General features: G+C 41.0%; 1 protein-coding gene across 1 annotated transcript; it reads right to left on the bottom strand.

The window, feature by feature from the left end:
• Positions 1–10,678: 10,678 nt before the first annotated feature.
• Positions 10,679–15,359, bottom strand: LOC122710182 (major allergen Equ c 1-like). The gene is made up of 7 exons (XM_043927819.1): positions 15,200–15,359; positions 14,621–14,757; positions 13,804–13,877; positions 12,587–12,691; positions 12,126–12,227; positions 11,881–11,930; positions 10,679–10,944 (listed from the first exon to the last, which is right to left on the bottom strand). Exons 1-6 carry the CDS (start codon positions 15,290–15,292, stop codon positions 11,893–11,895), a joined length of 549 nt encoding a protein of 182 aa, XP_043783754.1. The 5' UTR covers positions 15,293–15,359; the 3' UTR covers positions 10,679–10,944; positions 11,881–11,892.
• Positions 15,360–17,583: the final 2,224 nt, after the last annotated feature.

The following is a 17,583-nucleotide window of genomic DNA, read 5'->3' as shown; positions in this document are numbered from 1 at the left end:
CACTGTCTTGATGACTGTGGCTTTGTAGTAGAGCCTGAAGTCAGGCAGGTTGATTCCTCCAGTTCCATTCTTCTTTCTCAAGATTACTTTGGCTATTCGAGGTTTTTTGTATTTCCATACAAATTGTGAAATTCTTTGGTCTAGTTCTGTGAAAAATACCGTTGGTAGCTTGATAGGGATTGCATTGAATCTATAGATTGCTTTGGGTAGAATAGCCATTTTGACAATATTGATTCTTCCAATCCATGAACACGGTATGTTTCTCCATCTGTTTGTGTCCTCTTTGATTTCTTTCATCAGTGTTTTATAGTTTTCTATGTATAGGTCTTTTGTTTCTTTAGGTAGATATACTCCTAAGTATTTTATTCTTTTTGTTGCAATGGTGAATGGTATTGTTTCCTTAATTTCTCTTTCTGTTTTTTCATTGTTAGTGTATAGGAATGCAAGGGATTTCTGTGTGTTAATTTTATATCCTGCAACTTTACTATATTCATTGATTAGTTCTAGTAATTTTCTGGTAGAGTCTTTAGGGTTTTCTATGTAGAGGATCATGTCATCTGCAAACAGTGAGAGTTTCACTTCTTCTTTTCCTATCTGGATTCCTTTTACTTCTTTTTCTGCTCTGATTGCTGTGGCCAAAACTTCCAACACTATGTTGAACAGTAGTGGTGAGAGTGGGCACCCTTGTCTTGTTCCTGATTTCAGGGGAAATGCTTTCAATTTTTCACCATTGAGGGTGATGCTTGCTGTGGGTTTGTCATATATAGCTTTTATTATGTTGAGGTATGTTCCTTCTATTCCTGCTTTTTGGAGAGTTTTAATCATAAATGAGTGTTGAATTTTGTCAAAGGCTTTTTCTGCATCTATTGAGATAATCATATGGTTTTTATCTTTCAATTTGTTAATGTGGTGTATTACATTGATTGATTTGCGGATATTGAAGAATCCTTGCATTCCTGGGATAAAGCCCACTTGGTCGTGGTGTATGATTTTTTTAATATGTTGTTGGATTCTGTTTGCTAGAATTTTGTTAAGGATTTTTGCATCTATGTTCATCAGTGATATTGGCCTGTAGTTTTCTTTTTTTGTGGCATCTTTGTCAGGTTTTGGAATTAGGGTGATGGTGGCCTCATAGAATGAGTTTGGAAGTTTACCTTCTTCTGCAATTTTCTGGAAGAGTTTGAGTAAGGTAGGTGTTAGCTCTTCTCTAAATTTTTGGTAGAATTCAGCTGTGAAGCCATCTGGTCCTGGGCTTTTGTTTGCTGGAAGATTTTTGATGACAGTTTCGATTTCCTTGCCTGTGATGGGTCTGTTAAGATCTTCTATTTCTTCCTGGTTCAGTTTTGGAAAGTTATACTTTTCTAAGAATTTGTCCATTTCATCCAAGTTGTCCATTTTATTGGCATAGAGCTGCTGGTAGTAGTCTCTTATGATCCTTTGTATTTCAGTGTTGTCTGTTGTGATCTCTCCATTTTCATTTCTAATTTTGTTAATTTGGTTCTTCTCTCTTTGTTTCTTAATGAGTCTTGCTAATGGTTTGTCAATTTTGTTTATTTTCTCAAAAAACCAGCTTTTAGCTTTGTTGATTTTTGCTATGGTCTCTTTAGTCTCTATTGCATTTATTTCTGCCTTAATTTTTAAGATTTCTTTCCTTCTGCTAACCCTGGGGTTCTTCATTTCTTCCTTCTCTCTTTTATTTTCTTTTAAAGTCCTCTATTACTCCTCAATTTTCATTTTCATTCTCATATATTTTTACTATTTTTTGTTAAAATTTTTTTCTTTTTTTCTTTTAAAGTCCTCTATTACTCCTCTATTACTCCTTCATTTTCATTTTCATTTCACTATAACCTTGCAAAAAAAAAGACCCTATTTTTAAAAGCGAACTTCATATATATTTCTTAAATTTTTTGTGTTTTTGTTTTTAATATTGTATTTTTAAGAGCCTAACCTCTACTCTAGATTTTTAATCTTTGTTTTTCAGTATTTGATATCAATTTTGGACATTTAAGAATCCAATATTCAGTACCCATTTTTACTCAGGAGTGTGATGATTACTCTTTCCCCCTTTTGACTCACCTTTTTCTCCCCCACATCACCTCTATTTCCTCCCTCCCTTTCTCTTCTCAATCCAATTCTGTTAATCTCTGTGGGTGTCTGGGCTACAGAGAACACTTAGGGAACAGAGTACTGCTTAGATCTGTCTCTCTTCTCTTGAGTCCCCCTTTTTCTCCTCCTGCTCATCTCTATCTCCTTCCTCCCTCTCCTCTTCTTCATGTAACTTTGTGAACCTCTCTGGGTGTCCCTCACTGTGGAGAATCTTTTCACCATTAACCTAGAAGTTTTATTATCAGTGCTGTATATTTGGAGAAGCCTTGAGGCTACTGGAAGCATAAGACTGAAAGCCAGAGGTGGGAGACTTAAGCCCAAAACCTGAGAACACCAGAGAACTCCTAACTACAGGGAACATTAAGTAATAAGAGATCATCCAAAAGCCTCCATACTTACACTGAAACCAACCACCACCCAAGAGCCAATAAGTTCCAGAGCAAGACATACTACGCAAATTCTCCAGCAACGCAGGAACATAGCCCTGATGGCCAACATACAGGCTGCCCGAAGTCACACCAAACACATAGACCCATCTCAAAACTCACTACTGGACACTCCGTTGCACTCCAGAGAGAAATCCATTTCCATGCACCAGAACACCGACGCAATCTTCCTTAACCAAGAAACCTTGACAAGCCAATAGTCCAACCCCACCCACTGGGAGAAACCTCCACAATAAAAAGGAACCACAGACCACCAGAATACAGAAAGGCCACTCCAAACACAGCAATCAAAACAAGATGAAAAGGCAGAAAAGTACCCAACAGGTAAAGGAACATGAAAAATGCCCACCAAGTCAAACAAAAGAAGAGGAGATAGGGAATCTACCTGAAAAAGAATTTAGAATAATGATAATAAAAATGATCCAAAATCTTGAAAACAAAATGGAGTTACAGATAAATAGCCTGGAGACAAGGACTGAGAAGATGCAAGAAATGTTTAACAAGGACCTAGAAGAAATAAAAAAGAGTCAATTAAAAATGAATAATGCAATAAATGAGATCAAAAACACTCTGGAGGGAACCAACAGTAGAATAACAGAGGCAGAAGATAGGATAAGTGAGGTAGAAGATAAAATGGTGGAAATAAATGAAGCAGAGAGGAAAAAAGAAAAAATAATCAAAAGAAATGAGGAAAACCTCAGGGACCTCTGGGACAATGTGAAACACCCCAACTTCTGAATCATAGGAGTCCCAGAAGAAGACAAAAAGAAAGACCATGAGAAAATACTTGAGGAGATAATAGCTGAAAACTTCCCTTAAATGGGGAAGGAAATAGTTACACAGGTCCAAGAAACCCAGAGAGTCCCAAACAGGATACCCAAGGTGAAACACCCCAAGACACATATTAATCAAATTAACAAAGATCAAACACAAAGAACAAATATTAAAAGCAGCAAGGGAGAAACAACAAATAACACACAAAGGGATTCCCATAAGGATAACAGCTGATCTATCAATAGAAACTCTTCAGGCCAGAAGGGAATGGCAGGACATACTTAAAGTAATGAAAGAGAATAACCTACAACCCAGATTACTGTACCCAGCAAGGATCTCATTCAGATATGAAGGAGAATTCAAAAGCTTTACAGACAAGCAAAAGCTGAGAGAATTCAGCACCACCAAACCAGCTCTTTAACAAATGCTAAAGGATCTTCTCTAGACAGAACACACAGAAAGGTTGTATAAATGCAAACCCAAAACAACAAAGTAAATGGCAATGGGACCATACCTATCAATAATTACCTTAAATGTAAATGGGTTGATTGCCCCAACCAAAAGACAAAGACTGGCTGAATGGATACAAAAGCAAGACCCTTATATATGCTGTCTACAAGAGACCCACCTCAAAACAAGGGACACATACAGACTGAAAGTGAAGGGCTGGAAAAAAATGTTTCACACAAATGGAGACCAAAAGAAAGCAGGAGTCACAATACTCATATCAGATAAAATAGACTTTCAAATAAAGGATGTGAAAAGAGACAAAGAAGGACACTACATAATGATCAAAGGATCAATCCAAGAAGAAGATATAACAATTATAAATATATATGCACCCAACATAGGAGCACCGCAATATGTAAGGCAAATGCTAACGAGTATGAAAGGGGAAATTAACAATAACACAATAATAGTGGGAGACTTTAATACCCCACTCACAACTATGGATAGATCAACTAAACAGAAAATTAACAAGGAAACACAAACTTTAAATGACACAATGGACCGGCTAGACCTAATTGATATCTATAGGACATTTCACCCCAAAACAATCAATTTCAGCTTTTTCTCAAGTGCACACGGAACCTTCTCCAGAATAGATCACATCCTGGGCCATAAATCTAGCCTTGGTAAATTCAAAAAAAAATGAAATCATTCCAGTCATCTTTTCTGACCACAGTGCGGTAAGATTAGATCTCAATTACAGGAAAAAAATTGTTAAAAATTCAAACATATGAAGGCTAAATAACACGCTTCTGAGTAACCAACAAATCATAGAAGAAATAAAAAAAGAAATCAAAAAATGCATAGAAACAAATGAAAATGAAAACACAACAACCCAAAACCTATGGGACACTGTAAAAGCAGTGCTAAGGGGAAGGTTCATAGCATTACAGGCTTACCTCAAGAAACAAGAAAAAAGTCAAATAAATAACCTAGCTCTACACCTGAAGCAACTAGAGAAGGAAGAAATGAGGAACCCCAGGGTTAGTTGAAGGAAAGAAATCTTAAAAATTAGGGCAGAAATAAATACAAAAGAAACAAAAGAGACCATAGCAAAAATCAACAAAGCTAAAAGCTGGTTTTTTGAAAAGATGAACAAAATTGACAAACCGTTAGCCAGACTCATCAAGAAACAAAGGGAGAAGAACCAAATTAACAAAATTAGAAATGAAAATGGAGAGATCACAACAGACAACACTGAAATACAAAGGATCATAAGAGATTACTACCAGCAGCTCTATGCCAATAAAATGGACAACTTGGAAGAAATGGACAAATTCCTAGAAAAGTGTAATTCTCCAAAACTGAACCAAGAAGAAATAGAAGATCTTAACAGACCCATCTCAAGCACGGAAATCGAAACTGTAATCAGAACTCTTCCAGCAAACAAAAGCCCAGGACCAGATGGCTTCACAGCTGAATTCTACCAAAAATTTAGAGAAGAGCTAACACCTATCTTACTCAAACCCTTCCAGAAAATTGCAGAAGAAGGTAAACTTCCAAACTCATTCTATGAGGCCACCATCACCCCAATTCCAAAACCAGACAAAGATACCACAAAAAAGAAAACTACAGGCCAATATCACTGATGAACATAGATGCAAAAATCCTTAACAAAATTCTAGCAAACAGAATCCAACAACATATTAAAAAAATCATACACCACGACCAAGTGGGCTTTATCCCAGGAATGCAAGGATTCTTCAATATCCACAAATCAATCAATATAATACACCAATTAACAAATTGAAAGATAAAAACCATATGATTATCTCAATAGATGCAGAAAAAGCCTTTGACAAAATTCAACATCCATTTATGATACAAAAAAAAAAAACTCTCCAGAAAGCAGGAATAGAAGGAACATACCTCAACATAATAAAAGCTATATATGACAAACCCATAGCAAGCATTACCCTCAATGGTGAAAAATTGAAAGCATTTCCCCTGAAATTAGGAACAAGACGAGGGTGCCCACTCTCATCACTATTATTCAACATAGTTTTGGAAGTGTTGGCCACAGCAATAAGAGCAGAAAAAGAAGTAAAAGGAATCCAGATAGGAAAAGAAGTGAAACTCTCGCTGTTTGCAGATGACATGATCCTCTACACAGAAAACCCTAAAGACTCTACCAGAAAATTACTAGAACTAATCAACGAATATAGTAAAGTTGCAGGATATAAAATTAACACACAGAAATCCCTTGCATTCCTATACACTAAAAATGAGAAAACAGAAAGAGAAATTAAGGAAACAATACCATTCACCACTGCAACAAAAAGAATAAAATACTTAGGAGTATATCCACCTAAAGAAACAAAAGACCTATACATAGAAAACTATAAAACACTGATGAAAGAAATCAAAGAGGACACAAACAGATGGAGAAACATACCGTGTTCATGGATTGGAAGAATCAATATTGTCAAAATGGCTATTCTACCCAAAGCAATCTATAGATTCAATGCAATCCCTATCAAGCTACCAACGGTATTTTTCACAGAACCAGAACAAATAACTTCACAATTTGTATGGAAATACAAAAAACCTCGAATAGCCAAAGTAATCTTGAGAAAGAAGAATGGAACTGGAGGAATCAACCTGCCTGACTTCAGGCTCTACTACAAAGCCACAGTCATCAAGACAGTGTGGTACTGGCACAAAGACAGAAATATAGATCAATGGAACAGAATAGAAAGCCCAGAGATAAATCCACGGACCTATGGACATCTTGTCTTTGACAAAGGAGGCAAGGATATACAATGGAAAAAAGACAACCTCTTTAACAAGTGGTGCTGGGAAAACTGGTCAACCACTTGTAAAAGAATGAAACTAGAACACTTTCTAACACCATACACAAAAATAAACTCAAAATGCATTAAAGATCTAAATGTAAGACCAGAAACTATAAAACTCCTAGAGGAGAACATAGGCAAAACCCTCTCTGACATAAATCACAGCAGGATCCTCTATGACCCACCTCCCAGAATATTGGGGAAAAAAAGCAAAAATAAACAAATGGGACTAATGAAACTTAAAAGCTTTTGCACAACAAAGGAAACTATAAGTAAGGTGAAAAGACAGCCTTCAGAATGGGAGAAAATAATAGCAAGTGAAGCAACAGACAAAGGATTAATCTCAAAAATATACAAGCAACTCCTGCAGCTCACTTCCAGAAAAATAAATGACCCAATCAAAAAATGGGCCAAAGATCTAAACAGACATTTCTCCAAAGAAGACTAACAGATGGCTAACAAACACATGATAAGATGCTCAACATCACTCATTATCAGAGAAATGCAAATCAAAAGCTCAATGAGGTACCATTACACGCCAGTCAGGATGGCTGCTATCCAAAAGTCTACAAACAATAAATGCTGGAGAGGGTGTGGAGAAAAGGGAACCCTCTTACACTGTTCATGGGAATGCAAACTAGTACAGCCACTATGGAAAACAGTGTGGAGATTCCTTAAAAAACTGGAAATAGAACTGCCATATGACCCAGCAATCCCAGTCCTGGGCATACACACCGAGGAAACCAGGTCTGAAAGAGACACGTGTACCCCAATGTTCATCGCAGCACTGTTTATAATAGCCAGGACATGGAAGCAACCTAGATGCCCATCAGCAGACAAATGGATAAGGAAGCTGTGGTACATATACACAATGCGATATTACTCAGCCATTAAAAAGAATTCATTTGAATCAGTTCTAATGAGATGGATGACACTGGAGCCCATTATACAGAGTGAAGTAAGCCAGAAAGATAAAGACCAATGCAGTATATAATGCATATATATGGAATTTAAAAAGATGGTTAACGATAACCCTATATGCAAAACAGAAAAAGAGACAAAGATGTATAGAACAGACTTTTAGACTCTGTGTCAGAAGGCGAGGGTGGGATGTTCAGAGAGAACAGCACTGAAACAAGTATACTATCAAGGGTGAAACAGATCACCAGCCCAGGTTGGATGCATGAGACGGGTGCTCAGGGCTGGTGCACTGGGAAGACCCAGAGGGATGGGATGGAGAGGGAGGTGGGAGGGGGGTCGGGATGGAGAACACATGTAAAGCCATGGCTGATTCATGTCAATGTATGGCAAAAGCCACTACAATATTGTAAAGTAATTAGCCTCCAACGAATAAAAATAAATGGAAAAAAAAAGACATTTATGGAGGCTTGGGGTGGAGATTGAGTGATATGTTCAAGACAAAAAAAAAAAGAAGCACCGTGTGATCATACTTATAGGAATCCATAAATAATGTATTGCATTGCTCTGTGTGTGATTTAAAAGTTATATAAATGGTGTCATACTGCACATATCATTCAGCAACTGGCTTTTTTCACCTTACAATGTGCTTTTGAGCTCTAACAATGCTAATATAGATCTAGTACATTCCCTTTTAACATGTTGAACATTCACATTTATGTTGCTGATAACGAAATTTTTATGAAGTTATGAAACTAATTTTAGTTTACTAACCCGTACTGAAATGAAGCAGGACCCTATGGTCCTTGCCCCCCGTCCCATGCCCTCTGCCTACTTTCCATCTGCGGAAAGCTTTAGTCAAAGAATAAGTTTGATCAGAGAAATGAGAACATGCAGAAACAAAGGAGAACAGTCAAATGAGACCAAATAATAATAATAATGCAGTCATTAAGCATAGCAGCAGTGACCTTTAGTTCCTTCTCAAGGACTACAGATAATATTTGGAGCCATATCCTGTGAGCTGTCTTTTAGATACTAAAACCCCCACTAGGTTGGAGAAGTTAATTACGTGATGACCAGACTGTAGCTGTGACATAAGCTGCCACAATTTCAAGAACTGACCTCAAAGAAATAGAAACAAACCATCCTGGAACTGAAGATTAACTGTACTTAAAATGATAATCAAGATGACACTGGTCAGACCACCGATGAACAATCTGAAGATGACTGTCAGAGCTGACTGTGTTGTTTCTGCATGTAGACCTCTCCTTCAACCTAGAAAAGCTCTTTCCCCACTGGTTGTCAGTAGGGAATGGGTGGGAGAGTCAGCATTTGGACGGATGTCCACCCTCCCCTTCTCCCACAATTGCCGGCATGTGAATAAAGCCTGTTCTGGCCTCTTTACCCACATCTTCCCTGTGATTTCTATCTTTTCATTTCTTTGGAAAAGGCCTGCTCTGTTTCTGATCCACAGACATCTTCACTCCTTGCTTTTGAGTGTCTTTAACATTTCATATCTTATTTGCATGTTATTTAGGGCTGAGGGTCAGGTTTCAGTGTGAGCTCATCTGTCATCTTGATCTGGGAACCCCTGAGAGTCATTTTGTGCTTCCCCATCAGCTGTAGTTTCTGGACATGTGGCACGATACAGCCATCCCCCATCACCCACATGGCCCTCCGGTGCATTGATTACTATGTTGTCAATGTTCTAAGCATTCCCAGGATATGCTAGGCCACACCCTTCTGGGTATCAGCTGCTGTCTCTTAAAGGCCACCTTTCAAAAATGAGTGATCCCAGCATGACTGGTTGGATTTCTACATAGACTTTTGTCATATTTCAGCAAACCAGACTAAGCACTTGAGTGAAAACCAATAAGCCTGAACCTAACATAGTCTTCTGACCTGGAGGCAGAGTAATATGGGGAGAGTCAGATATCTAGAAAGCCGTCTTTGTTCACAAAAATCTTAAGTCCATAAGGGGTGAGTCATTATTTTCACAACTGCTGCCCACATCCTGCTCTGCCACAACACTCATGTGTAACTCTTCCATCGTTCTTATTATTGGCTGATGTTGCAAAGTATTACAACTGAAAGAGGATATTTAATTTCCCTTCCTCCAAAGCTTGTAAGCTCCCCAAAGAAGAGACCAATAACATTTAGCCTCATTGATGCCTCCTGACTGTATAGAATGCTGAAGATAAGTATTGATCACATTTCATGGAATCTCACTTGGCAAGTTCCCAGTAAATAAAAGCAGGGGTTGAAGGTTTTCTAAGAGTATGAAACGACACTGACCAAGAGAAAAGTAATGGCACACGATACCACTTATGTGTGTAATCTAAAATGTGACACAAATGAACCTGTCTGTGAAACAGAAATGGAATCATAAACTTAGAAAAAAGACCTGTGGTTGCCAAGGGGGATAGGTGATGGGGGAGGGATAGAATGGGAGTTTGGGATTAGCGGATGTAAGCTATTGTATACAGAATGGATAAATGTCTTACTTATAGCACAGGGAACTATACTGAATATCCTGTGATAAACCATAATGGAAAAGAATATGAAAGAGAATGTGTGTATATATATATATAGAACTGAATCACTTTGCCATACAGCAGAAATTAACATTATAAATCAACTATACTTCAATAAAGTTTTCTAAAATGAATAATTTGAAATCAATATCAATTTACAATGGTAATTTTCAACTTAGATATCATAAATGTGTTTCTGCAAAATAAAAGCATTTGCCACACCAGGAAAAGAAAGAAAGGACACTGACCATCTCAGAGGATGGATGAGTTAGAGAAGCTGGGGTGTAAAGGCGTATCCTAAAACATGTTGAGCTGGTGTCAGCCCCAGCAGCAACTCTCTTTCAGTACCCCCACTGAAAAAGAGAATTCTAGGATGCAGCAATTTCTAGGGCAAGGTTTACAGTTTATCAGGTCACTAAGAAATGGGCAACTCAGAAGACAAGTAGCACTCACTGGGACAGAATGACTGCAGACGAGGGAAAAGCCTGAAACTCAGGGAAGGTTCTGAGAGGCTAGGGGAAGAGTATGGTCACGAGGCCTCATTTTCTTCCTGCCACCCCCATGTCTCTTACACAAACGAAGAAAAACCACATGATTGATTGCAAGGCAAATCATTTATTGAACAGGTTGAGCAAGGTTTTATTCATGGCACTGTTGTCCTGAATGGGGCAAAGGGAATCGGAAATCTGGAGGAAACTTTGATTCTCGGTGAGCTGCTAAGTGTTCCTAGATAATTAGGGAATATCCTGAAGATGCAGAGACGGTGCCTTCACATGCGATAGTGATGGAAGTCAGGTCCCAGCACTTGTCATAAGATGGGAACCATGGAAGAGAAGATTCTGGAGCCCAAATCAGGTGGCACTAAATAAGCAAATGAGAATGAGAACACAAAAGCATATTAAGTGCTTCTCAGATTGAACTGAGGACAAAAAGGATTTCTATTTCCAAAAATATGTTGAAGAAATAGTCACCAACCTGCATTCTAACCCATGCTATTTGCCAGAATAGGGGAAGGGAGGGTGTTAGTGATTCTTTTCCTGTTTTTTTCTATTTTTGATCCCATCTTAGCCTGCCCCAACTGAGCCTATGAAAAGAAGAGTGGAAGCAATGAAGGATGCTAGGCTTCTTTCTGCCATCCTCAGCACTGATAGTTTTAAAGTGTCTTTGACAAATTGACAAAAGCCATAGCAATCTTTTATTAAATGCTGACTTTATGTAAGCCATAGTTGCTAAGACTTTCACTTACATTATCTGAATGAAGCCACACAATAAGTCTGAGACAGGAAACAGAGGAGGAAACTCCAGATTCTATTTTCCAGGTTGGAGGACAACCGGAAGGTCAGACAGCTCTATTCCCAGATTACAAGTTAAGGATGTGCAGAGATTGGAGGGAGAAATCTTTTCCATATATTGGAGGGTGAGACGGGCTTTCAGGATTAGAAGATGGACCATAAACACAGAATGTATTTGAATATCATACTCACATTCTTTTCCCGTTTAAAACTGTAATTCTTACTGATTTTTCCCACATTATCAATTACTGAGCCCTTTTCTTCAGCATTATATTCACACAGTAATTCTGTAAGGTAGACATCATTGTTCCCTTTTAATTGGTATGTGATTTGCTTTAAAAACTCATGGCAGGAGTAGATCCTGAACCCAGGTCCTGTAACTCCAAATTTCAAGCTCTTCCTACCAAATTATCTTTACTGTGATTTTTTAAATCTTCTACTGTAAACCCCTAGTGCTTCTGGAAGGTACTGAGCCCTGGGCCGCCCCGTCTCCAGCAGAGCTCACCAAACTGCAGCCCTAGGCCACTCCATTCCCTCGCGCCTGGAAGCAGCGATCTGTAGAGGCAGAGAAGAGCGCATTCAAACTCCAACCCCAGTGTATTTCCCAGAACGAAACCAGATGGTTTTCCAGGTTAGGACAAAGGGGACTGAATGGGGGTATTAACTCCTCTTGGATTTCTCCCTTCAGTAACATTCCTACTCAGCAACATGGGACTTTAGGCAGAGAAAGCCAGAGATAGCTCAACTTACCCTCTTGGGTCAGGTCAATCACGTTTTCCTTAACAACTCCATACTTCTGGCAAATTTCCACAAACTTGTGCTTGAGTTCTGGGCTCGTATCTGGTTCTCGGGCTGTGGGAAGAGTAACAGGGAGAGCTTTGTCCTGTTTCCTGGTGACTGAGGCTCATGAGAGGGGTGGGTCTCCAGCCGAGTGGGAAAGGGAATGGAACTGATTGCGTGCTTAGGCACAAGTCTCAGGGATGGAAAAAAGTCTTTCTTGAATGTGACACCTTTAGGATATCTTTCTGGCACAATGAGAGAATCATCATCTTCCCATCACTGAGCCTGAGAGATTTTACCAAAGGGGAGCATCTGTCTTTAATGAGGAGAGAGGTCCCAGGGTACCATTGGGAGGTCCACTCTGTCTCCAGGCTTCCTTCCTTCCCTGGTCTCCCCACCCCAAGATGAGCGCCAGCGTGAAAATACTCTACCGTAGAGCTCTAGCAGTTTGTACGAGTCGCTGAAGTTCTCAAGATAAAAAATAATATGGTGACTATAGTTCACTTCAAGTATGCGAAATACATTTCTTCCATCATCTGTGGAGAAAACAAAACATAGCTCAGAAGTTCTTCGGTCTGTGGGAAAGACGTGAAACCCTTTTACCTGTTCTCTCCCACAAAACAAATCCTGAAAGAAATAGCCTTCCATCTGCATCTCTCTGGGCTTTGAGAGGCAATTTCTAAGCAACACCGATGAAGTGACCATTAGGGGTAGAAAAATTCAGTCACAGAAGTAACTTCCCCTCTATTATGACACCGTGGACCCACCTACCTCCCTTGGCCATCTCTGCCAAATGTCTTCTCTATAAGCCCAATTGGCCTTATATACCCAGTGCTATAACCTGAATGATATGCTCTGGCAATGACTATCAGACATCATCTGAAAGTGGGCCATGGAACTACCCTGGTGGTCGAGTGGATAAGATTCCACCTGCCATTTCAGGAGATGGGGTTCAATCCTTGGGTCCAAGAAGATCCCACATGCTTTGCGGCAACTAAGATCATATACTCTAGAGCCCACATGCCCCAGCTGCTGAGCCCACATGATGAAATTACTGAGCCCCTGAGCCCTAGAGACCATGATCCTCAACAAGAGAGAAGGCACCACAATGAGAAGCCATGGGATTCTCCAGACAATAATACTGGAGCGGGTTGCCATGTTCCTCTCCAGGGGATATTCCAAACCCAGAGACCAAACCTAGGTCTCCTGCATTGCAGGCGGAATCTTTGCCCAATGAGAAGCCTGCTCATCACAGTTAGAGAATAGCTCCTGATTGCTAAATCTAGGGAAAATCCAAAGGCAACAATGAAGACTCAGTGCAGCCAAAATAAATAAATAATTTCTTTTAAAAGTGGGCAAGGAATGTGAAACTGTCCTGCCAATTTACTTTTTTATTTGCCAACTTCCTTTTGTTGTAGGAAATACACATGACCAAGCTTCTTTCTCTGTCTGATGGTACCGTGTGCCAGGCACTGGCTTTGACACACACATTTCTCCCAAATTCAGGATATTGACTATTAGATGGCCACATTAGAGTACCTAAACAAACACATAAGGAACTTATCAAATCCTTAAGACATTGGAGTAGAGTAAATTCCTTGCAGCTGGAAGTACAATTTAGAAAGACTTTTTTTTTTAACATACTTACACCTAACAGCATATACACCATCCTCTCCTGTGCTGTCACACGTCAGAGGAAGCTCAGTACACACTCCGTTTACCCTGTAAAACAAAATGAGCTGACGTCTTTGAGATCCTGAAGGGGTTGGCTCCCTGACACTCTACATGTAACTTGAGTTGCCCATTTCACTGATTAGCTGTTGAACATTTTGGATATAGTTTCCAAAGCGCTTTTATTTACATTATATCACTTCATTTGGTACTTTGAGAATGAGTCCACGACTTCTATCCCTATGCCTCTATCACCTCTTCCCACTATTACTATTATGACAGCTACTTGTCTAGAGAATTAGCTGGGTTCTGACCATGTGGCAGTCTCTCAGATGGTGCCTTTCAAACATCACCTTGCTTGGTCCTCACAAAAATACAGAGAGAGAATTATATCATCATCTATTCCTCCAGAGAAGACTGAGGAAGAAAGAGATGAATTTTCCTGGTGACACAAAGAGAATCAGAATTGGATTGGCTGTTGATTCTGAATCCTATGCTCTTAACCTGCGTTGTCCTTCCATACCACTAATGATCTGATATGTCTCTACCCCTTACCTCCTCTTTTTCCACTGAAAAGTATTCCTGCCCCAATTCTTATCTCTGAAATCTAGCAAAGTCACAGGTTCAGGTTCCTCAATCCTTGGGTCAGTGCCAAGGATTTTATCAAGGATGGGCCCTGATTTTAGTAAAGGCTCAGAATATATACATATGTGTGTGTGTGTGTGTGTGTAAAGGTCCAACACCATATTCAGACTTCTGTTTTTCCTTCCCCAAGCAAAAAAATACACACTTACTTTGTATGCATGTTAATAAACAAAGAAGAATTTTCCAAGAGAGTGATGTACTCCACAAAAATCCTCATGACACCATTTTCTTCTATCTTTTCCCTGTGGTCTGAGGCCAAGAGAATGGAATACCACTCCCCTGTAATCTGCAATAAATCAATAAAATGACTGGGTGAGAAAAGAGGAAAGGAATACAGCATGAACCCTTGTCTCCTTGAACCCTGACCTCTGGGCCAGGACTCTCATGATGGTGATGTGAAGATTAAATTAGACTTGGGTCGGTCGGCACTGTATCTAGGACTTTTCCCACTGTTCACTGTTCCTCCAGTAAGTTGGAGGTTCCCTAAGTGTTGTCACCTTTTAACATGGCACCACTGCCCTTTCTTAGACCAAGGTCTGAAGCCTCCCATTTCCTCTACTATGTCAAGGACCTCCTCTCCTCCCAGAGGGCCACTCTGCTTCAGAATCTTCCAAAACGCCCTCCAAAATCCAAAGTCACTACGCTCCACTGCCCTTGAGTGAGTGTAGGGCTTCCCTCATAGCTCAGTTGGTAAAGAATCTGCCTGCAATTTGCTTCCCTGCCCTTACCTTTGGAATATCAAAGTTGCTTCTCACAACATCAGAGTTTCCCTCCTGGGCACAGACTAGGGTCAGCCCCAGACACAGCAGCAGCAGCTTCATCTTGGCAGGAGACAGCGCTGTCTTCTCTACTGTCACTGGGAGTGAGTCTCTTCCTGATGGTGGCTTGGCTCCCCAGGGCCTCTTTTTTATATCCGCTCCAGGTCCAGTTTACCATCCACAAGGCACCACCTCTGCTCCTCCCCCAGTGTGAAATGGGTTGTCATCCACTTTGGGCGAGGCCAAGGACTGAAATTTGGCAACTTCTGAAATTTGGCAACTTCATCGCTTTTCGATCTACTTAGTGACCTTAAATTTCTCAAAACACGTACTCTAGAAAAATAGTGGAGGCTTGAAAGGGCTGCCTTGTGGATCCAGATTTAACTGTGGATCTGGCTTAGAATCCAAAATCCAGTTACATGTGGCAGAAATGGAGTCTAACCAAGGAATGGGGTGGTGGGGACTCCGTGTCTCAATGGAATTTTGTGAGTCACTTCATTTTGATAGCCTCTTTCTGCCAAAGATGATGGTAGCTATCACAAGGCATTAACACAGAGTTGGTTACAATGGGGTTGGATAAAATATTAATAAATTCTTAAGTATGGTGTCTGGTATTCAGGACATTTAAATTCCTTTTCCTTATTCTCTGAACTCAACCCCTGTAGTCTTTCCTTTCCACACAATGACTAAGGAAGTGTGTAATCACTGTGTATACCTCACCATTCTTAGGTTCTATAAGATAAATAGAGAAGTGCAAGATGCCATCCTTCCTTTAAACAAGTTTCAATGAAGGTGGGAAATGCTTCCTGTACTCAATAAGAACTTAATCCTACAAGCATGAACATAACTCAACTGGGGCCTTTCCACTTTGTGGATTTGTACGGGGCACAGAAAATCGTGGACCGGCTCCGGAAGTATGAGGCTGCCTATGGAAAACAGTTCACCCCATGTCAGCTGCTTGTGGACCATGCCAACAACCCTAACAAGAAGTTCTACCAATGAGCAGGCCCTGTCCCCTGCCCACTGGCCCATTAACGCCAACCGTGGCAGCACTGGTTCTCAACAGAGTGGCATCTGGATTTATCAGAGTGACCGGAAGGAAGACAAACTCTGGCACCGGGTGTGTGCCTTGATTAAAGTGCCTTTGGCTAGGACATCTCTCCCTCCCAGCTAGGTCTGGCTCTGATGTAGTTTGTACTTCCTGTTGGAAGGTGGAACCCCCTGTGTGCACCAATTTTATAAGCCCCGAGGCCGAGGGTGGCAGTGTTTCTGGAGCCATCCTTGTTGCCTGCTCCTCCCGGGAGGCCAGTGGTGGTCACTGGTGGCCAGTGGTGGTGAGGGCAAGTTTGCACTCAGCCAGATGCACTTAACAATAAAAATCAAACTCTTCGTCAAAAAAAAAAAAAAAAAACTCAACTGAATGGGACCAAGTCCAGACCATTGTTGGTCAGCAAAGGGGTGATGGTAGGAGGTAGTATCATGCAGATAGTGCCTAAGGGGACTTCCCTGGTGGTCCAGTGCTTAAGAATCCACCTTCCAATGCAGGGGATGTGGTTCAATCCCTGGTGGGGAAACTAAGATCCCATATGCCACAAAGCAACTAAGCCCATGAGCGACAACTACATCCATGTGCGTTAACCACAGGGCCGGTGCGCGGCAACTAAGACCAGATGCAAACAAAGATAAATAAAGAATTTTTTTTTTTTTTAAAGAAAGGGCCTCTTCAACTGGCAGGGCGATGCCTGCAACATCAGCTGCTGTGTGGGTCTGTTCCTGGTACCCAGCAAGCTGCAGAAGCAGCGCAGCAGCATCATCAAGAACAGCCGCCACCTGGTGTTCAGCGAGGAATTCTTCGACAGCCTGGGGCCAGTCAGTGTAAGGAAGCTGGCGTTCAGGATCAAGGTGGTGAACAAGGGCAGCAGTCTCAAGTGGGACACGCTGCTGGGGAAGAAGGAGCTGCCCCTGACCTCTCCCGCTACCCTTCTTGTAGATCCTGGATCCTGGATACCCCTGGATACCCCTCTGCTGGATCCTGCAGGGAAGCCCTGATGCTGAGGCTCTTGTTGGGGGTGTCCTGGGTCATACTCTTCTCCAGGGGTTACTTTTAATGGAAGAGAAGAAAGGGGGCTGCTGGGGGGAAAGGAAGGGCCAGCTTGCCGGGCTGAGTCCCTCTGGACCCCAAGTTCCTTGCCCCCACCACCACTGCTCACCCCTTCTGGAGTTCTCGAACCTGGGCCAGGAGGCAGCAGAGTCCGATCACAGACCCAGAGGCTGCCTGTCCTGGGGCACAGCCGGATCTTCTCTGCGGCACCATGAGTATCCTCTGCCAGACGCCCCCCAGAGAGCAGTGCTAG

Source organism: Cervus elaphus, chromosome 16 (assembly GCF_910594005.1).
Source record: "Cervus elaphus chromosome 16, mCerEla1.1, whole genome shotgun sequence".
Taxonomy (NCBI): domain Eukaryota; kingdom Metazoa; phylum Chordata; class Mammalia; order Artiodactyla; family Cervidae; genus Cervus; species Cervus elaphus.
Note: the sequence above shows the minus strand (reverse complement) of the source record. Positions and strands in the feature narration are given on the sequence as shown.